Below are 22,051 nucleotides of genomic sequence, written 5' to 3' on the forward strand. Positions count from 1 at the left end.
CAACAGGATGGTTTGCTCAGATGGAGACGACCAACCGAGGAAGTTGCCTTTATCTTCCCCCCCCTCCCCGAGGGTCAAAGGCTCCTAATCTTGGAGGAGGGAGCCCGGCGCTCCCCTCCGCGGCCGGGGGCTGATAACCCCGCGGGGAGGGCGCGGGAGGCTGCGGGCTCGGCTGTCGGGAGGCCCGGGAAGGAAAGGGAGGCTCTGCCTGAGATCAGCTCCCTGCCTGCCCAGGCAAACAAAGCACGAAAATAATGGAAGAGGTTTGTCTTACGGTGGAGTAGAAAAGGGTTAGATGGAATAAGGTTTTTCTCGGGGTGCTGCGGCTGCCCCGCTGGGCGGGGAGAGCCCATTCCCTCTTCTCCTTCCCTGCCTGGCTTTGGGCTTCCTCATCCAGAGAAGGAGGAGGCTGAGGTAGTTCACTACTGTGATAGTTATCCACACATATATAGGGGATGTCTTTCCCCAGCTGCCTCTTACCACTGCCCACAGACACTCTGTAGGGCAGAGCCCCATGAAAAGTCAAATTTCCTTCAGCAAAACCCCCAAATTCCTCGCTTAATCACACAGAAAGCGCTTACTCCAAGCTTTTAGCTGTGCTTAGGGGCAGGTAGGGTGGCTCCTTTGTACTAGATAGAGGGCAATAATTGTTCTGCAAATGGAGGAAAGTCACTTAGCACCCCAGATAAATCCCGGATGCTTTCCTGGAAATGGAAAGTAGGAAACTCCTAAAACTGCATGAAACAATTGGGTTTCCTCCATCCATCAACTGGCGGGATAGATGCAGAGAGTGGAGCTGGGCTGGAGAAGAAAGAGTGTTTCACCGTAACTAGGGAGAAAAGAAAATACTTCCCTGCCCTTTAAAATAGGAGCTGTTGGCACAGCCAGGACAAGCAAACTGAATCCAAGTTGAGTCCTCGCCAAATTATGCCTTAAATTATAACTCCACTGTGGATGCTATAAAATCAAGTTTAACTTCTGCTTGATGGATTTGGAGAAAGAATATAATATTAATAGAACTGGGAGTTAATAAAACAGGACACACTGCCTACTTTAAAGGCATTTCCCAACTAGAAAACAGACTTGAATTTAACTGCTTTGCTTTGAAGAAAAAATAGGACTGTTTTACAGGAGAAGAAATTGTCATGCAAATAAAACAAAAGCAGAGCAGAAACATGTAAGTACAGTAGTTTGGGAAAACTGCCATATTAGGAGGAGCAGGAATATTTGATTGTAAATCAGCAACATCTGTTTGATAAGAAATGACATCTGTGTATCTGTCTCTGTCAAAACATAGGCACTGACAAAGGCAGGAATCCCTACAGACACACACACTCCCATCCCAGCAGACACATCACCCACACGCAGACACCACGACATCTTTTACACACCCCCTACACATTTTACATACTCTTACATCCCTCCTCCCTCCCCAACACACACATTCCTCCTCTTGCTGCTCTGAATCATTGGGGGAACAAAGAAAAAAAGAGTCGTGGCCGTAGCCCCAAGATAAAGACCCAACTGAGGAAGATAGAGCCATAAAAACAAACCGGGGAATGATCTACCCTAAATGGCATCTCCCTCCAGGGAAGGGAATAAAATTTGGAGCTTGCCCCAGTGCAGATGGAGAATGATATTGGGGCTGCTGCAGATGCTGCTTTGCTCGAGGAGTAACATCCTCCAGCTGAGTTGGGTGGCAAAAAACACCGGCAGGAACCTGAGTTCAGCTTTCAGAGCTGAGATGTTGCTCAGCAAACCCTGTTTATGTGTCTCATTTCCATGACTGCATTTCTTGCTGCCATAAATTACTGCAGTCCCACCAGTCTGTGGCTGATGCATGGACTTCCCCAGGGAGGGTCTGCCTGTCCCTTTTCCTGCCTATTTTCCCCTATTTACAGCCATTTCTCTCTCACTCCCACCCATCACCTGCAGAGCATCCTTTGTGCAAACTTTCCCATCCACACAATCGTTCAGTTTGTAGATTCCAACGCGTTTTACACGTAATTTTTATACACACACACATATGTACACAAATTCACACATGCATGTGTTTTAGGTTTCAAGAGCTGTGCTATAGCTGAATTATATTACAGTATTAATTGTGTGACTCACCCACGAATGCATTTGAGTCTGTGCTTACACAGCTTATAGAAACACTTGCCTGATTCCAGATCAGTCAATTTATTTCAATAGCACAGCTGCAATCCCAGTGTAGGGGCCTGTGCTTATTTCCCCTGATATTTTAGACAGCCTGAAAAGATATTTAAGCACCCTGGGATCTCCCTCTCCCCAGCCCTACTCCCCAAAAAGAGGCTTAAGCTATGAAGAGAGTTTTGGTGAAGTTTTCAGTGCCGTTGTCAGCAGCTCTGTTGACCACCTCCCCCACCTCTGCAACCCTGAAAAACACCCCAGAAATACCGAGGTGTTAAAATAGGCCACATGCACATTTCATTTCCTTGCCATTTACACAATGGGTGCTTGCAATCAGGTTGATTCCCAAATATTAACTTCCCCTGCAGTTAAGTACCATTTTGCTGTAGCTTAAATCATGGTGTTACTAGCTTGTATTTATTAGGTACTAGCTCTCTGCTTAGGACCAGGAAATGAACCCTAATAGACAGAAATAATTAAGGTTCTGCCCTCATGAGGGTTCTTTCAAAAGCAAGAATTCACAACAATTATTCTCATTAATTTTTACAACCTACTTTCCCCGTTAGCTGGACTTGGCTTTATATTGGTGTCCCCCTCCTCTGGATATCCGGTTTTATGCTGATTTTTTTTTTCTTCCCCCTAAGTTATTTAACATTCTTGGTAGCCAGAATTGTTTTAAGGAATTGTTAGCCCCTGCTGGGATGCCACAGGCACCCAGAAACGCAGCAGAGCAAAGCAGAGGACCAGGGAAAGGCATGGCTGAAGGATAATGGGTTGCACTCCCAGGCAGCTGGTGGGCTTTCTGAATATATAGGTTCAGCCTGCCACTAGAAAGACCCTGTGCTAAAATGGTGCTGGTAAGTCATGGCCAAATCAACTGGTGCTCCATCCTGCTGAACTCTGGGGAGCTGCCTGTGCCGCTCGTCCTCTGAGCACGAGGCCTCTCGTTGCTCTGTCGAGGCATCTTGTAGGGCTGCGTAGGTGTAGCTGCTGCAGGAGGTGGGCAGGTCCTTGGGCTTGGGATATTTTCTCCTGAGAGCTCAGTTCTCCATGTCTTTGGTTACAGGTGGCCACCATTATCACTCCAGCAGAGGCCACCAGTGTGGTGGCCTGGCTGGCATCTCATCATGTTGTTCCTCTGTGCAGGGATTGGACCAGGTCCAGTCCCCTGGGCTCTCGCTGCCCAGCCTGAGGTCATTGGCTACATGTCTTCCCACTTCCATGGGTAGAAGGGACAGCCCCTGTCCTTACTCAGGGCTCTTCTCAGAAGGGGGGTCTCCCAACAGAGAGATGGGGCTCCCTGGTATTAAGTGAGGTGAGACCACGTATCTCCTCTTCATTGCCAGAGCTGGTGCCTTCTGTGCAGCCCTCGGTCCCTCCAGGATGGCAGTGAGCTGCTTATCTCTCACTTGCTCTCTGTGGGGCTCCTCACATCTCTGCTCTCAAATGCTTAATCCCACTCCAGGCCTTGGTAGGAGAGTGCTTCCTTCCAGAGGTCCTGTGTCCTTCCTACCTGTGCCTGAACCAGTCTTGTCTCTCTCTGCCTCTCTGTCCTCAGTCTTGTTCCTGCCTCCCTGCCTGCCTCGGGACCCTTTTGTTTCTCAATCCACTCCTCCTCAATCTCAGAAGAGACACTTTGTCTCTCTCTCCAGTGTCACTCCTGCTTGCTGACCCACCTCCTTTCCCCAAAACACTGTGCAAGGTCTGTCTCTTCTCATCCTTCGTTCTTGTCTCCCAGTTCAGCCAACAGCCTCTTCAAAGAGCCCCTCTGTCTCACACCACTACCTCTGACCAGCCACTGCCTCTCAGTCCCTCCCATTTCCTTCACTGGTTTTGGGTTCAGCACCTTCTCCCCCCTGCCAACACATCTCCCCCTTCCCCTGGCCTTTACCTCGATCTCCCATGTCCCAGCTGCCCATTCAGCTCCTGTTTGGCCCAGCCAAGTATCCAGAGTTTCAGCAGGCACCTTGTCTTCATCGCTTTCTCTCTTTCCCACTTCTCTGGCTCGCCTTCCTCCTCCACACTGACTGGGTTTCCACCTGGGCTACGGGAAAGTGCAAAAGAAAAAGGCTCTGTGCTGTCCAGCCCCAAGCCCAGCCTCCTGTGGCTCTCAGCACAGACAGATGCAGGGGTGGCCCTGGCCCCTCTCTGTCCCATTGAGCAGGACCACAGTCACCTGCAGGGTAGGGACAACATATTTCCCCACAGTGTGGGGAGGTCCATGTGTGTTCTTCCCAAGGGTAACCACATCGACCTCTTGGTCACTGAATGGGGTGACCTGAATGGTGTTTTTTTTTTTTTTTTCCCCATTCAGACTTTTAAGTTGTCCAAGCAGGGCAGTTGTTGACAGAAAGAGGTCAGAAACTAAGGATCCCCATCCCTTTTCCAGAATGCCCAACCTTTAGGACAGTTTTGGAAGAGCCCAAAGAGGTCAGGGTGGTGTGCTTTCCCTTAACTGAAGTGCTAAAAAAAAAAAGTTGATAGTAAAATAAGTGAATAAAATGGAGCCCAGGGCTTATATCTGGTGTGGAACACATCACCCCTAACAAAGTTTTAACTTTGCCCTAACTTCTAAAATGAACAGCAATTGAGAAAAAAATCTTATTACAGCAAGTTCTTGACAAAAAAAAACCCCTAATACTAAGTGGTAGTTTTGATCCTGCCCATAATGACACTGTGTTCTTAGGCGCAAATACCCATTTAATACGTGTCCGGAAAAAAACAAGGAAAAAAATATTTTTCCTTGATCTTAGTAGATGCAAAGCTAAATTTGATCATGCTAAGGATGCTGTTGGAAATGTCTCAGCAGAGGTGTGCTGTGGTCTGTTAGCCCAGAGAAGGGAGAGCAGGGGAGCGGCGCTGGGATTTCACTGGGAGCTGTCGCTTCCCCTTATAGTGAAGGTGAACCCACAGGTCAGATGGGTCCTGAAATGTGTAACTCTGGGAGGCTTCACCCTGGAAAGCTCTTGTCTCAAAGGGTCTGGGACAGCTTCAGAACTCAGTGGTCAGAGCAGACTTTGCCATCGCTTTCTCTCAGAACAAAGACGTAAACAAAGCCTTACAGTTTTATTGAATTTGTGCTATATAATTTAGCCCTGGGCACTCTGTCTTAATGACCTTACAAGAAGCTGTTTGTTTTTTTTTTTTTTTGTTATTATTTTATTTTTCATGATGTAATTGTCATTTGACTTTCTGACAGCTTTTCTTCTCCCCCTCTGTGAGCTACAGTCAATTAAACTGAGTTTCGCTATGGCAAAGTTGATCCAGAGGAAGGTTATTTCCACCCATGCGTTTGCTTTTCCACCTCTGAAATAGTTTGTAAGTCAGGTAGAAACTGGCCAAACAAAATATCTCCCCCAGGTTGTTTTCAAAGCAGAGATTCACTAACTTTTTCTCTGTTTTCTATTTTGTTGTGTGTGGTTCTGTTAAATCCGGCTGGGACTCCCCTGGCTTCGTGCCAGGGCTGATGGCATGGGTTACCATCTCTGTTCTGAGAGCTCCAATCCATCTAAGTACAGCAAAGATCTGAGAATTAATTCAAAACCTTCTGTAATCCCTGGTTTGTAGATGTCTTCAATCCAGCACATCCCTAATTTTAAGGAGGCTGAAAGCCATGATTGCGCTTGGGGTTTTCTGCCACCCTTGGCTCATGTGTTCCTGATGTGGGTTAGGAGACTTCTCTGCTCGTAAAGCAACATATTTGCAAGATCCAGAGCCCATTTGAAATTTTGTCTGATATTTCATGGGCGATTGATTAATCAAACAGGGCATTCATCTGAGGCCCTTAAATCAGGGGCCAGGGCACTGACGGCTCCTTCTCCAGTGAACAGAGAGGGCTGTGGGCCTGTGAAGGCAGTGCTACCCACCTCAGAGCCCCAGTGCCCTCTGGCAGTCCCCATCTCCCTCCACTGATTCCAGCAGGAGCGCTGGGAGACGAGGTTCCTAGTGCAGGCGCCTTGGTTAAAATGCCTTCGGTTAGGTTGGGATGAATCTGGCCCTTTGTACATTTGTGTGCTGGTGCCAATACTGTAAATCCTTGCTCAGAGAAGGGCTTCACTTATGCAAGCAAATATTGCCATTGGGGAGGACAACTTGTACATTTACTGTGCTTCAGGAACACTCAAAATGTTGAATAATGCCTATTATTCATTATAGAAGAGTCACCACCATCTCACCAGTGGAAACTGATAGGCTATTTCTTTGCAAAATACACAGCTGGTTCTGTAATTATTCAGGGCTTTTAATTACAGAATGTGCCTTTGTTTTATTGCTAGAGAATGGCTCAAATGGCCAAAGTGATTGTTTGTTTACCCTTCTCTTTGGTGTCTTAAATGTGTGTCAGAAAAAAAAAAGCCCAAAGGCCCTGTTTATGTGCTAAATATGGTCCCAATTTAATGGGAATGCCTTGTGGACAAGCATGGGGGAGATAGGGTCTTTGTGAGAGATTTGGGGCTGAATTAGGCAAAAATGGCAAATAAACAACCGGCCTTTGGGAAAAAAATACGCCAAAAAGACAAGAAAACGGCCAAATAATCTGGTGGTGCAGACACCTGGCGGGGTTTGCTATTGACAGTAGCCGAGCCAGATTTTCCTCTTTGAATTTTGGCAAAGAGGTGGGTCCAGTTGTTTGTGCTTGAGTTGGTGAACATGAACCTCTCTCTGTTTTCCCGCCATCAATCTCGAGCTCTTTCCTTCCCATTGGCCAGCTTTCAATAGGAAGGAAGGAAGGACAGTGTTTCCATAAAACGTGGTGAGGGAGGGATGTTCCTCCAGTGGCAAACACAGAGGTTGTCTCTCCTCCTGGGCAAGTGGCTCTCCTGACTCCTGGCTGAGGGCTCAGACTGCCAGGCAGTGGTGGAGAAAGAGAAGGGGAACTGTTGCCTCTTCTGTCTCTCTACTGTTGCAGCAACATCACCCCTGATCCAGACTCCGTCCCGCTCGGCGAAGCCACCAAAGCGTTAGCATCAAATCTGGGATGGCAGAGTGGGTTTGTGCAAGATCTACAGGGAATTTTAGGGTGTTGTTGGTCCACAATTAGTATTTGCTTAAATGACAATCTCTGGCATGAAAAATCCCGCTCAGCTCAGCCATCAGAAATAATGTGAAGGAAGGAATTGCACCTCTTTGAGTGACACAGTTCCTTTGGGTAAGGGTACCTTCTGTACAGCAGTTGCTGTAAACGTTTAACTTTGATGTTGTAAAGTTGAGTCCGAGGGGGATTGATCCCAGCAAACTTTAGAAGCTGAAGGGAGCAAACCAAGTGGGCAAACTCATCCCTCTTAATTCCTTCTGGAATTATTGGGGAGACAAATAATCCTCCAGGGCTTGATCATCACAGGTGAAGTTTCCCTCCAAGTACCTTAGGTGGTTAGTGCATGCAGTGCTTATAGGTGTGGGGCTGACTGGGGCAGGTCAGATGCAGAGCACCTGGAGCACATTTAGCTGGTCTGAAATACAGAAAGACTGAGCTTCAGTCGTCTGAGTGGGAGGATGCTGGTTCTGAGAGCTGAGGTTTTGGTCAGGGCTGCACGTTGATGAGAAAATGCTTGTTGGTGTCAGTGGGGTTTGTTCAGACATTATGACTTCCAACCCTGGTCGTCTGATCAGTGCAGCTCTTTTTGTTCCAACAGTAAAAAGGAAGTAAGAACCCTAAGAAAGCAGATTTCCTCCAGAGAGAAATTTCTGTGTGTGTGTGCATGCAGTCCCATGTGTTAGTTACGGGACACGCCTTGGGAGAAGCGAGAGGTTGTTGACAGGAGATATTTTTCCAGTGGAGCAGTCTAGAGGAGGGCCCATCTGGAATGGTCAGTGCCTGAGCTGAAGGATGACTTGAGTTCCTGAAAGCTGAGTTTTCCCTCCCATCCCTACTGGGATTGAGTTTAATAAACAGTATCCCCTCTCTCCCAGGCCTAATGCCTTGGACTTGCCATGACCCCGTTGCATTTCCTCCCTTTCAGATCACCCAGCTCAAGATTGAGAACAACCCCTTTGCCAAAGGCTTCCGCGGCAGCGACGACATGGAGCTCCACAGGATGTCCAGGATGCAGAGGTAACACCTGTCTCCATCCTGAGGACCCTCTCAGGACTGGGAGAACCACCTGGGCTTGGCTTTGCGTGTCACTTTGTGCCTTGGGATAGGGCAGGGTATAGTGGCAGTGACTTCCCTGGTGTCTGCACGTGCATTTTACATCGAGCTGTTGAAATACCATCAGGGCGTGGGGCCAAAATTCAGGACCTCCCTCCCTCTCCAAGGTGAATGCGTTCACTGCTGGGTTGCAGGTTGTGGGCTGTCCTCCTGGCTGCAGGGACCTTGTATTTCTTTCTGACATGTCCCTATCCAGAACAACCTCTAGCTTTGTGCTCAACAAACATCTCTGTGGCTGCAGGTGGGCTCAGATCTGTTTAAAGCAACCACAGACTTGGACCTGCTCAGAGAAGCTGTGGCCATCGTGGCTACCGTGGAAGAGTTGCTTTTTTTCCCCAGGTGACAAAGCTCACAGCCTTGTTTCAGGAGTATGGATTGTTGTCAAGGATTGTTAAGGATTCTCCATATGTCTCTGGAGATCTTGGTGTAGAGTCCTGTGTTGTGTTATCACTGCCTTTTGAGGCTCTTTGTCAGGAGGGGAGTGTTTGCCCGGTCGGTTCTGGATGTGCAGAGCATGAGTGCAGATGTGGTAGTTTCAGGAGGAGGAATGTGTTAGAAAACATTGGGATCTCCAGGGCCAGGTGGCTGAGGAGACCTTTGTGAATCTCAGTTTTGGGTGTAAGCACTTCAGCCTGAAAATCAAGCCTAAATCTTGTTTAAAAATCCTGTTTAAAGTCCTTTTCTAAATGTCAGATCCTGCTGGTAATTAACTGCATGCCTTTCACTTCACTTGGAACTTTGTCCATGTGTCAAGCTGCTTCCTGGTGCAAATGTCTCTCAGGAACAGTGCCCTAGCCATGATTATACCAAGGACAGATGCAGATGCTCAACATAGCATTTTCCATCCAGGAGGAGAGGAGCGACTCCAATCCCTTATTCTCTGGCATCAGCAGCTCTGGCTCTTGGTGCAGGGCTGGAGGGACCTGCCCTGTGACCTTCTGATGGGGAGGGTTCTTCCCACTGCCCTGCCAGGACCAGCTGTAGGTGGTCACCACAGGCTGGAATGCAGATGTCAGAGTCCCTTCTGATTGCTGTAGTTGATGACCTGAGCATGGCTCTCCACAGCCAGGAAAATTGTGCTGTCAGGCAGCAAATAATTCCTGTAATCCCGCAAACACGCTCAGAACCCTCCTCAAACGTACTCCTGTGTACAAACATTTTCAGGCTCAGCCCCAGAAAAGCCAATATATAATGTATAAAAAAGGGCATCTATAACTCTTGATCTTCTCAATCGAAATCATCTCTGAGGTCTTCTGAATGTGCCCTGTGTTCCCTGCCTGCCCTTTTCCAAGGACAGCACAGATCCTGGCATGACGTGTCATTACTTATTTATTTATGGGGGCACTACCACTTGAAATAGCTTCCCCCCCCACCCCGTGCCAGTCTCCCAGCCCCTGCTGGAACTCGAGTAATGATGTTCCAACCCCCCTTCCCCCCCAAAATTTTTTTTTTGCTGCAAAACCACCCTTTCATTACGCTCAATGGAAAGATTTGAAGGTTTACATTCACGGTGGGGGTTTTTTTGGAGAGGGAGGGAGGAAGGGAGGGAGGAGGTAGAACAGGGAGGACTATTAGGAAGGGCTCCGTGCCATGTGCAGAGTGTGGCATCAAGCCACGCTGAGCTCGTGCTAAAAATTGCTTGGCATTTTTATGCGGGCCTGCGGTCGCAGTCGACGACACGGTGAGCAGAAACACTCGGAATATATAAATATTCCCCCTCAGACCTGGCAGGGCTGAAAGGGTTAAAATCCACAGCCTTGGCTTTACAGGATAATTTCTGATGTTCACTTCCTTCATAACTTATCCTTTGTCCCGATAGCATAGAAATGGCTGTGTGCCTTTACAAAGATGTCATTTTTTCTTTTTTTAAAGGGAGGGCAGGATAAGATTATTATGGTGAAATAAAGACCCATTCAAGGTCGAAAATATGAGCCCACCTTTGTGGTTTTTTATGTACATTTATGAATATATGCAAAATTATATATAAAAACATAGGAAAACATATATAAAATAAGTCATATGTATAAATAAATTGCATGTATAAAAAATAGATTGTGTCTATAAGATAAAGAACCATTCAGGATCGAATATGCTAGAGAACTATTACCTGCCTTTTGTGGGTTTATATAGGTTTAACCTATAAATTCATATTAAAATGTAACTTAAGGTATATAAAATGTATTTTAATGTATCAATGTATGTGCACGAAGTTGTTTCCCAGTGATGGGCCCTCTCCCAAGCTGGCAGGTATAAGTAAGTCTATCTTGGTTTTAGGGGAGTGATACCTATTTATTCCCTTGGAGAATGTGATGGGATGTATTTTTAGTGCTATTCCTTCATTATGAAAAAAGTAGCTGTGAGAAAACACACATTTTTATAACAGTGCACAGCCTTTTGTATCAGAAACGGGTGACCTGACATTCATCAGGTCACTGATCATCTCGTTAAGGGGTACAGCCATGGAGGGAAGGAGTTTTTCATGCTGAGGAAAACTGCAGCACCTCTATGTTTTCTCAATTTAAATCTCAAATGTTTCTTAATTCCCTGCAGATTCCCCTTTGAGAGCTCACCCCACGGATGGCAGGATGGGTGAGGAGTTCTCTGTGTGCCCATCTCACTTGCAGAGCCCAAATGATTTGCTTAGAGCACTTCCCTGCCTTTTAATAGCTAAAATTACAGGAGATGAAGTCCTTCCTAACAGAAAGACCTGCCATCCAATCAGCCCTGGTGGTGTCCTTGCCCCTTTGGCTGTCAGAGGATGGGAGGGAGACCAGTTTCTTGGATTCAGAATGATTTCAGTCATCTCAGAGCAGATCTTGCAGTGGGATGAAGCGAAGTAGGTGAAAGTGCTGGTGGAGATGATTCATCCACTGAACACCTACCCTTGGCAAATGGCAGGGACTGAGAGGAAGGGAAGAAAGGCAACTTCCAGTGCCAAGGGTGAGCTCAGAGCGAGGTCTTAGGACTCTCCCTCCATCTCCATTTGCCTCCACGTGCTCTGACCAAGGAAAAGCAACATGTTTGTCCCAGCAGTGCCTGGAGACAGGAGCTCTGCAGGGTGGGTGGGGATGTCTTTGAGTCCACCCCTTCTCCATGGCTTTTTCCTCTCCAAGGCCTCCCATGTTGGTTTTTCTCCTCCTATTTCCTAGGAAAAAAAAAAAAAAAGTAATTTAGTAAGTCTGTCCAGGTAGTAAACTTTGTTCAGCAGTGACGTGGAGCCTTTCAGCAGCAGATGGTTTCATTCAAAAAGAATAGCAGTGAATCCAGAGATCCAAATTCCAACACACACCTCTGATACATGTTCATTTGGTCCCCACTGCCTTTCTTTCCTGAAGAACACAGGGCTCCTTTATCAGCTTCTTTGGTGGGATGGGTTCCCTGGGAGAATAGGCTTTTTCCAGTTTCTGAGCGTGAGATTGAGCTTGTTATTTCTTTGATTAAGGGAAAATACCCAAAAGCATTAAAAAGAAAGGAAAACCCACTAGAGGAAAATGCATAGAGGGATGTGAGTTGGACTACATCTGTGCCCTGTGATCATGCTGGAGTTGAAAAACCATAAATCAGGTAAAAATTATACAGTTGTGATGCTGGGAATTTCAGGTAAAGTATTCCTTTTGGATCTCTTGCCCCTCCGTGCTGTAAAAACCTCTCTTGCCTCCATTTAGAGCTTCTGCCTGTGCCAGGGGTGATTTGGTGTGGAGTGCAAGAGCAAAACACATGGCAGAAACACACAGAGGGTGAAGTTTATGCAGAGAGACGAGATCTGCATTGCAGATGCCAGTGTAGGACTCTGCCCTGAAAATTCTCCATACACTGAGAGTCAGTGGAGCTGTACTAACCAACTACAGCTATTGGGTGATTTAAAGGCTTGCATGCAAGTCACAGCTTTTATTATTATTGATTTTTGTCAGCCTGTGACTGCCAAAGGACAGCAGGGGAGAAGAGTTTGTGGGTCTGGGACTGGAGCACTGTAAGAGAGCAATTCTGTTAAACCCTGTAACCAATTTTTGCTGGTCATCTGCAAATCCCATTGTCTTTGGTGGTTGTTATGGGTGCTGAAGAGCTTCTGGGAGTCTCAGGCCCCGGTTACTGTTCACTCAAATTAACACAATTTAGTCCTTGAAGATTCTTATTGGGAAAGCTTTTGAGAGGAGCGATGATTCCATGAAACAGCAGCCCTTGGATCCCTTGTTGGGTCCTTTCAAAGTGAGACAAAGATGCAGAATGATCCACAGGACAGAGCAGAGTGATGGGTGTGTTATGGGTCTGTTTTCTCCATCAAAGATCACAAGCCACAGTTTGCTGCCTTTGGCATTAATCCCCAGTAATCTTGTTGGCTCCAAAGGAATTGTTTGGGGAATTCCTATGTGTAACCGAGAACAGAAACTGAGCCAGACACAAAGGACATAAAATCAGTTCCATGATTCAGAGTCGCTGTGACAGAGATGACAGTGCATTTTGGGGTGGCAGTAGAATAAATGGATGAGCCTCCAGGGATTGTCTACCTTGGAATGTTTCATGTTGGACTGAGAGGCACCAGGCCGAGTAATGCAAGTCGGTCTCAATCCACTGCAAACAACCTTGTTCTTCTTCTGTCTTCTCGTGACATCTTCACATTCGCTTCCATTTCCCATGTTCCGCCATTGAAATCTCCCAAGAGCCACGTGCCGTTGGAAGCGTTTTCAGTGGGAGACTCAGAGTTATAACATTTGATGGAGAGATGATGCTTCCCTCCAGAAAACATCCCCGAGGAAATTTTCCCTGTCAAAACCCCGGGGGAAACCGTAGGCTTGAAATGTATTCTATAGAATTTGATGGAATTCAGATGAAATCCAAAATAAAGCTCTGCAGACCTCGCTGGAGGGTATGCACAGCTCTTTTAAAGTGAGAAAGTCAGCACAAAAAAGCACAGAGTGGCTGCAGTTTCTTCTGTTGAACCTTCTTTGGGGGATCTGCTCAGCAGGACCCGACCTGCAGAAGCTCAGCCCACCACAGAGGTGGTGTCTCTGTTGGCCAACATCCATTCTCCATCTCCTCTTCTGTTCCTCTTCCTCCAGTGTGAACAGTGGCATTTTTCTGCAGGAATCTACCTTTTTATTTTCCTAATGATGATGCTCTAGATCCCCTCTCTGGTGCTCGAGTTTCTTGCAGTGATCTCTTTGGGCTGCACTGCTCAGAGGAGTGGTGGAAGCACTCACTGAAAACATACCATACAATCATCATAGAATGATTTGAGTTGGAAAGGACCTTAAATATCATCTTGTTCCAACCCCCTGACATGGGCAGGAACCTCTTCTACCAGACCAGGTTGCTCCAATCCCTGTCCAGCCTGGCCTCGGACACTTCCAGGGACGAGGCATTCACAACTTCTCTGGACAGCGTGTTCCAGTGCCTCACTACACTCACAGTAAAGAACCCTTTTCTAATATCTAATCTACAGCTACTCTGTTGGTGTGAAGCCATTCCCCTTGTTCTGTCACTCCAGGCCCTTGGAAATAGTCTCTCTCCATCTTGTAGGTCACCCTGAAGCCTTCTCTTTTCCAGGCTGAACAATTCCAATGCTCTCAGCCTTTCCTCACAGCACAGCTGCTGCATCTCTCTGATCATCCTGGTGCCTCCTCTGGCCTCTCTCCAGCAGCTCCACGTCCTCCCTGTGCTGTTCCCCAGGGCTGGGGCAGCTCTGCAGGGGGGTCTCACCTGAGAGGGCAGAGGGGCAGAATCCCCCCTGCCCTGCTGCCCACGCTGGGGGATCAGCCCAGGGCACGGGAGATTTTGGGTGCTGGGGCATGTCCAGCCTCTCCCCCACCAGCACCCCCATGTCCTTCTCTCCAGGGCTGCTCCATCTGCTTATCCCCAGCCTGGATTGATACCAGGGTTGGGTGCGGCACCAGCACTTGGTTTTATTAAACCAGGTGAGATTCCCATGCCTGCATCCAATCCAGGGCTATTGGACCCCTTCACAATCCTGCAGGAACGTTTGATATGTTGATGGAAAAGCTGCACTGAACAATCTCACATATTTCTCAGAGGACATTTTGACTTGTTTTACTGGACATGCAGCCTTGGGTGTTATTTTCTGTGGGGCTGCTCTGCTGTCCCCACACAGTATTTAATCAGAGGGTAAGGCTGAAGGAAGTACTCAGTAATTCCTCTCCTACCACGTCCTTTCCTGCTGTAATTTATCCACTTCAGACTCCCTAGACAGCCCCTTGAGAGTGGTTCAATTTGATTTCAATATGCTGGAAATAAGCTGAAATGAATGTGCATTGACAATAGTTTTTTGGTTTAGTTTTTTCTTTTTTTTCTTTTTCTTCTGGGAGGTGGTATATTTATTTCAGTCACTTTTCTCTTTATTATTTTTTTTTTAAATTCCTTTTTCTATGTCTGTTATGGCTGACTTCCATTTCTTTCCTCCTCTTGAGTCTCAGCAGGAAGGACAACAATTGGTGGCCTGGGAAATACAAACCCAAAAGCCACTGAGTTCTGTCTGCACATCTGGAATTGGGGTTTGATTCTGCTCCACTGGGCTGGGTGGGTGGAGGTGGTGGGACTAATAGGACAGCAAGCATTTGTCCTTTTGTGGTGACTGGCCAAGGAGGAGTTAAAATCTCCTGGAAATCTGGAAAGAGTGGAGAGGAATCACTATGTTCAGCCACAGGTAGTCTAAAATCTGATGCAAGGCTTAAGATTTGATGTTGTGAACAAGATCTGGCCAGCTCAAGGGCTTCAAAGGATGCTGTTGCAACACAGAAGCAACTAACCACGGGAAAATCCTTTTCCATGTCATGGTTCATCCTGATCTTGGACAGATATCAGTATGATCCTTGGGATCTGATATTTAATAAGTCTTTTGAAGCCTTGTTACCATCACCTACAGCAGCTCTGGAAAACCTTGGTATCAAATGTTGCAGAAATATCAGAAATATCTTCTAAAATATCTCGCTTAGGGCCAGTAGGGGTTGGATGCTTCAACATAGAAACTTCCTGGTTATAAATTGTGCATCTGTGAAAAGACTTTTAATAAGTTTTTTGTCTGGCAGTTGCATTTACTATGCATTGGCTGGTACATTAGGAAACTTCTAGCCTGGACTAATATACTAATATACTCTTAAAATTATTGCTCCCTCATATTAGTAAGCAAGAAAGTGGACTGGATGCCACTCTGTGAAGGTCTATATATATAATTTTTCTTCAGTTTTCAGGTGAACAAGGTTTCTGGTTCTGAGATGACAGAATCATCTTGAATTTGCTCCTTGGAATGTTTTGCTAGGTGTGAATTTGTGGCATCAGTGATCTTACGGAGCTCTGTCTCGGCGAGGGAATCATTTCACCAGGGGGAGGGGAAGAATGCCATGTGAGAAAATGAGAGTGAGTTTCCTAATTCCACCTGGCAGAGGTCTGATTTGGATGGAAGTGCTTGGGAAATGCAGCAGGGGTTGACTGGTAGGGCCCAGTCTGTAGGGTTGGGGTTACATGACAAAATTTAGGTGGAATTCATGTGCTGTTAGGAAAGTTATGCAGAGCTGGTGTCCAATCCTAATGGTCTGGGAAACCTTTGGCCAGGTGGGAGTTAAGAACTGAGTCCAAAATTCAGGACTGAGTGCCTTCACTATGGTCTTGGACCCCATCCTTGATTTCTTTTCCCTAAGTTTAATAAAAATTGAAGTAATATTCTCTCCTGGTGGCCTCTCACCTGAGAACTTGGTGATGCAGAGACTCTACAGCACCTTGTGTGGCTCCCCAATTCCTCCCTGTCCCCTCTGCTATTGTAATACACCAACTACAGCAACTAAATATTCATAATTAGCCTCCAACAGGCTTTAAATAGACCAGAGGCAGCTTCCTTCCTCATAAAGTTTTTTCCCAACAGATTTTCAGGTTTTTTTCCCTACTAATTTTGCAATTTTTAATGCAAAAAAAAAAAAAAAAGGTAGCCTATTAACACCATCCTGTAAAATTAAGTCACATTCTGGGCCAGGGGCAGCAGCCTCTTCCTTGCTGTATAGATAATTTCCTATATTGACTATGTTTTCCCTTCCTACTTTGCTACAATTGTTTTGGACAGCAAAATTTCTGTCATTTTGTGCCAGCAGTGAACAAAACCTTTCATTCCATTAAACTGTAGTCCAGAATTACAACCACCTATTTTGGGAATAGCCATTCTTGGGCGGGGGGGAGGGGGGAAGATTCTGATCCATTTTATTTTGTCCTTCAGTACTTAAAAGTGGTAGGTGTGCACACTGCATGTCGAGTGGGCTCAGAAAACGGTATAAATGTTTGGAGATGACTTGCTTTACCAAGTACCAAAGATATCTCTTTATTAGAGCTCCGGAACAATGTGTAGAAATATAGATATGACTACTCTTGTGGGTAGAAGAAAGGGTGAAATGAAAGAAAGACTATTTTAGCTATTTAGTTAGAAAATACTTTCCTTCATCTCCCTCCTCAAATAGTTGATTTCTTGGCAAAAATAGCACCCAGCATGTTTTGACTGAAATGGAAATATTTCAGTCTGGAGGGAAGTTATTGCGATACCTCCTGGGAACTGCTGGTTGGAAACTTGGTGTCTCCAACCTGTTGCCTCTCCAGAGTGACTCCCAGCTCCTGCCGTGTCCTGCACAATGCCACAGTCCTCTCTGACAGCCACGGAGGCTGCTGTGTTCCCTGGAAAAGGAAGGAGAGGAATTTGGTTCCCAGTGCGCAAGGAGTGGGATCCTGACACCACCTGTGCCCTGGTACCTGGAATAAAGATATTGCTCTTCCAGGCAAACAGCTTCTTTATGGGAAGAAAGCAGTTGAGGTTCAGCTCAGACATGAGGAAGAATTTCTTCACTGAGAGGGTGGTCAGGCATTGGAAGGGGCTGTCCATGGAATTGGTGGAGTCTCCATCACTGGAGGTGTTCAAGGCACTCAGTGCTCTGGTGGTTGACAAGGTCGGGATGGGGTACAGGTTGGACTCGATGATCTTGAAGGTCTCTTCTGACCTCAGGGGTTCTGTGAAAATATATTTTTATCAAGAAAAAAACCAATTGGGTTGTTATTTTTTATTTTCCCCTCTCAGCTCATCATTGAAAAAGTGCTAATTTAGGTGAGAAGCATCTGGGATGGGGGTGGTTTCTTGCTCTTTGTGTGGTGCTTTGCACAGTGAGGGTCTGGTACTGATGGGGTCCCTCTGAGCTACTGAGAGAATTTATGGTTTACTGTGCAGATCTAACCCCATGTTCCAAAGAGACATCCAGTTCTTCCCCCCATGAAGCAGGGGGAGATGGTAAAAGCAGTCATCTCTGCCTCCTCCAAAAAACCCACAGAGAACATGGTGTGGCATCATGCCATGGCATGTCCTTTCTTCTCCTCCAGTGTAGCTCACAGATACCTCACTGGGGGAAAAAGTGGGGCTCTGTCATTTATTTGAGACTTGGATGTTGGTGGTGTTGGAGCTGAGGAAGAAGGAACCAGCCAATCCATGCAGCACCTTCTCATCAGGGATTAAAGTTAAGGCCATGCTCCACGTGTCACCTCCTTGTGGATTGTCTCCTTAGAAGGGAAACATGGTGGGGATGCAGCTCTGGGGTGTCATGTTGGTTCTGTTTCCATAAGGATCGCTGTGTGAAGTGTAACAGGAGCAGCTCAAAGCCATAACCTGGGAGATCCTCTGGAACCCCGAAGATCTGAGGGTCACCTGTGAGGTTTGGTGGCCGTGGCTGTCGACCTTCCCGAGAAGCCACCAAAGCTGCCCTCCAGCAAGAGCTCCTGGGGTGGAGATTTAAGTGCTGGGTGTCCACAGGCAGGTCCTGTGAAGCCCACCCCATACCCTGGCATCCACTGTTGTCTTGTGTATCCAAGGGATAAGTCTCTGCTTCCTCCCAGTCCATCTCTCTTTTGTTCCTCGTTCACAGCCTGGACTTCGGTTCTGGGAAAAAACTGCCTGACCAGCCAGCCCAAGTGGGTGGGAAGCCATGCTCCTGCTGGGAGGAGCTGCTGGGCTGCCAGGGGATGAAACCCCACCTTTGGAATAGGCTTTCCTTGGCAAGCCACCAGTGCCCGGGGTTTGGAAAGCTTTCATGGCACAATGAGAGACACATTTATTTGGTTTTGAGCTCCTGGGTGAGTTTCCCCTCCATTACAGCTCGGTTGCTGATGTTTCTGGCAGCCACCACAGCAGTGGTTTGGATGAAAGCTCCCTGCTGTGAGGAGGTTTATATAATTGCCATTGTTAAATTTTGTAAATAAGTTCTGAACTCTACAGCAATAGGTCCTCTCTAAGGGGTGTAATCGGAGTATCAGGGCTCTTCCTCTTCATATAACTGGCCAGGTGAGCCTGGTGATGGGATTTAAGGATCTGTCCTTACTCTAGCATAAGGATTTTGGTCAGGTGGGTAGGGTACCTCACAGCCAGCTTGGTCCAGTGGTTACAGCCTCAAATAAGAAACCTTGTGCTGGAATCTGGGCTCTGGTTTGTGGCTGCTCTGAGCCAGGTGACACTTTGGGAGGTGCTGCTGTACTACCTGATCTTTATGCTTTTTTGCAGGTCTTTGTGTTCAGGGAACACCCAGCTGTTTTGGAGACAGCCCAGGAGGAGGTTTGTACCTCTCCTGAAGGCTCTGAAACCTCCCACTCAGCTTCAGTTCTTCCCCCTGCAGAGCAGGAATGATCTTGTCCAGTCACACTGTTGATGTGCTCAGAGAAATGTCTCCAAAACAAACTGTAGGGTCTTGGAGAGGAGGGGATTTCCAAGCATCCCTGCTTCAAACCAGAGCTCAGAGCAAGGGAACAATCCAGCCTTGCCATTAGGGTTCACCCTCCCAGCCTGGCTCTGCCAAGGCTGTGGCTCTGCTGTGCATCAAATCTCGGTGATTTATTTATTCCTCTTTTCTGAGCACTCTGGAGTGGAGCTTGTTCTGTGGTCCAGGGATCCCCTATCCAGGACAATGAAGCTGAGAGACCCTGGGGGAAAGGAATGGGGGCAACTACCATAAGGAGAAAAAAATAGATCTAAATATTTAATCCATCTCCAAGTCAACTTGGCAGAAATGAGGTTTTTATTTACATGCATGTGCACATCTGCATATACATTATAAACAGTATGGAGTTTATAAACCCTATAAGATGTAGAAATAAATCTTGTGTGTTTTGCTATCACTGCATCTATCTATTTCAAGTAAAGATGTAAAATAGCAGTTGTAGTGGAAGAGGCTCAAATCTAAAGGGAAAGGTACTAAAAGGGAAGGGAATAACGAGTGCTGCGTGGATAAAGTGTGACAGGGCTGCAGTCTCCTGAGAGGGATGTTTCTATTTCCCTGAAAGCCTAAACAAACACTATGACACTAATGTGCTGCCTTCATTTATTAATCCACTGATCTATTTATTAATTGATTGCTTTCCCGACTTTTTATTTTTCATTTCTTTGCTTTCAGTAAAGAGTACCCGGTTGTCCCCCGGAGCACAGTGAGACAAAAAGTGTCCTCGAATCACAGCCCGTTCAGTGGTGAGACCAGGGTCCTTTCCACCTCCTCCAACCTGGGCTCCCAGTACCAGTGTGAGAACGGCGTGTCCAGCACCTCCCAGGACCTGATACCGCCTGCCAACCCCTACCCGATCTCCCAGGAGCACAGCCAGATCTACCACTGCACCAAGAGAAAAGGTCAGACCTTGGCTGCTCCCTGCTCTGTGCTTTCCCCCTCCTAACGTGACTGTCAGCCTGGTTTCCTGATCCTTGTCCCGGCCTGCCTTGCAGTGACACTGGGAGATGACTGAGGGATGAGGGTTGTGTGCTGGAGGTGGGCTGGGAGACTCCCCTCACCCTCATTAGCCTAAAATTCCATCCCCACCGCTGGGCTGGGAGCTGGGCTGGGCTGCTTGGAGGGGTGGCAGTGCCTTTCACCCACCGTGAATCCACATTTGGAAAGATAGCTGGTGCCAGAGATAAAGATGACTTATCTGTCTCCATAGCCCTTCAGACAGGGTTAATCTCCAAGTGGAGATGCCTTGACACTTTGCATTTTGCACAGTTTTCAGCTCAGGGTCTCACAGCTGGGAGAGGGCTTTCTGTCTGCAGAGAGAAATTCCACTCAAATGCCCGTTCTAATGAACGGTGCCTGGGATTGAAAATCATGATATCCATGTTCCTTCCCCTCTGGTGCGACTGACCTGCTTTGACAGAGCTGGAGGGATCAAACTGTGAGGGCTTTACACTGACTGCTCAGCTCGTCCTGGCGTGAAGAGCCCCATGATAGCGATGGGATAATGGTTTTGGGCAGGAGCGAATGGTTTGTGGTCTTCTCCCTCCCTCTCCCAAAGCAACGGGAATGCTTAGATGCAAAAACACTTGCAGGGCTGAGGTAGCAAAAGCCCCAGATCAGCTCTACTGCAGGTACTCAGAAGAAAAGAGGGAATTTCCAGGGCTTAATGCGACAAGGAGCGACAGGAGATGGTTACTGCTGACCCCTATTCCCTTTTCTCAGGGGTTAGTCTACGTTGCACTGGAAAAGCTCACAGAAGTCAGCAAGTACCATGGCATTTGAGTGCACCAAGAATTTCTCCAGCCTGGTAGCCTCTCCCCACAGCAGATCCCTTCCTGCTTCCCTGCATGGTCCTATCAGTCAGACACATGTCATTATTTTTAGTAACGTAACCCTGGGGCACGGGGATGTGCAGACACACAGTCTAAGGTAGTGGATGCTGGGAAGTGCTGGCAGAGGAGGCAGGAGGGCAGTGGCAATCTCTCTCATGTCCTTGGTGAATCTCATGAATGTTGTAAGAGCATGTGTGCTGTGTGCAGCTTTATGTGTAAAACTAGAGAAGTTGAGATATTCTGAGTCTGAGCTAAACGCTGGAAAACAGAGGTGTCATTTTCTGCCCCCTCCAGCTGACCAGCTGACCCTTGTGGTCACAGAGTGTGTTGGAGCTGGGATTGGAAATGGTGATGCGAGACTTGAGCTAGATGTAGGGTAGGGAATAAGGAGAAGCAGAATGTCCCCTATGTCAGAGGTGGGGTCGGTGACCTGTCTTACCCCTTTACTGATGGGTGTGAGGTGCTGGGATACAGCTGGGTTGCTGCAAAACCCCACTGTTCATGACGGAAGGTCCCACTCACCCTTGGCATCCCTCAGCCTGTGATCCATCCCCAGTGCTCCTTTGCCCTGGGAGCTGAGCTTCCACCGCCCCTCTTCCCCTTTGCAAACCCTAACCAAAACAAGCTGCCCCAAATGGCAACAAACCCTTTGGACAATCTCCGAGTGCTGCGTGTCCCCGCACCGCAGGGCAATTCATCATTCGCCTCCGCATTGTAACGCGATAAGGAATCAACAGAGGTTTCCTTCCAGTTTTGGGATTCCCGCTAAGTGGTGTCTCCATGGGTGGTTTCCCTCAATCCCCCAATTATCTCACTTCCTCTTATTGTCACAGAAGAGACGACTATCTGCCCTGTAATAAGCTCCCCGGCCCCTTTTGGCCCTTGCGAAAGTGCAGGAGACTGGCAAAGGGAGCCCTTGTCTGCGCGGCCCGATGGCCCATCAGCCCCCTCATTATCTCCGCGATGGCTTGAGTGGCACAAGCAGTTAAGGGCCTTTTATCAAAGCCGCCAAATGCTTTAATCAAAGAGAAGCAGCGTCCTGTCCGATACCACCGGCTTCTTCCGTGGAGCTGTTCGTCTGGGCAGCCTGAGTCTCTCTTTTCCTCCTTGCGCCTTTCACCCCTCCCTCTCCTTTCCTCGTGCATCCAGTAAATCGAAAACAGCCACTAGGGCTTAAAGAA

At 47.4% G+C, this 22,051-nt stretch overlaps 1 protein-coding gene across 1 annotated transcript in view; it reads left to right on the plus strand.

Annotated features, from left to right (window-relative positions):
• Positions 1 to 19,940, plus strand: part of TBX5 (T-box 5) — a gene marked incomplete at its 3' end in the record, with an annotated part of 28,052 nt that extends 8,112 nt beyond the window's left edge. Inside the window, exons 6-7 of the mRNA XM_027906361.1 lie at positions 8,112 to 8,203; positions 19,714 to 19,940. Of these exons, the coding sequence (XP_027762162.1) occupies positions 8,112 to 8,203; positions 19,714 to 19,940 (319 nt within the window). The remainder of the gene's footprint in view (positions 1 to 8,111; positions 8,204 to 19,713) is intronic.
• Between the last annotated feature and the right edge of the window lie 2,111 nt (positions 19,941 to 22,051).

The sequence above is a fragment of the Empidonax traillii genome, unplaced genomic scaffold, assembly GCF_003031625.1.
Source record: "Empidonax traillii isolate 1590-97213 ecotype Southwest subspecies unplaced genomic scaffold, ASM303162v1 scaffold1284:size186872, whole genome shotgun sequence".
Taxonomy (NCBI): Eukaryota; Metazoa; Chordata; class Aves; order Passeriformes; family Tyrannidae; genus Empidonax; species Empidonax traillii.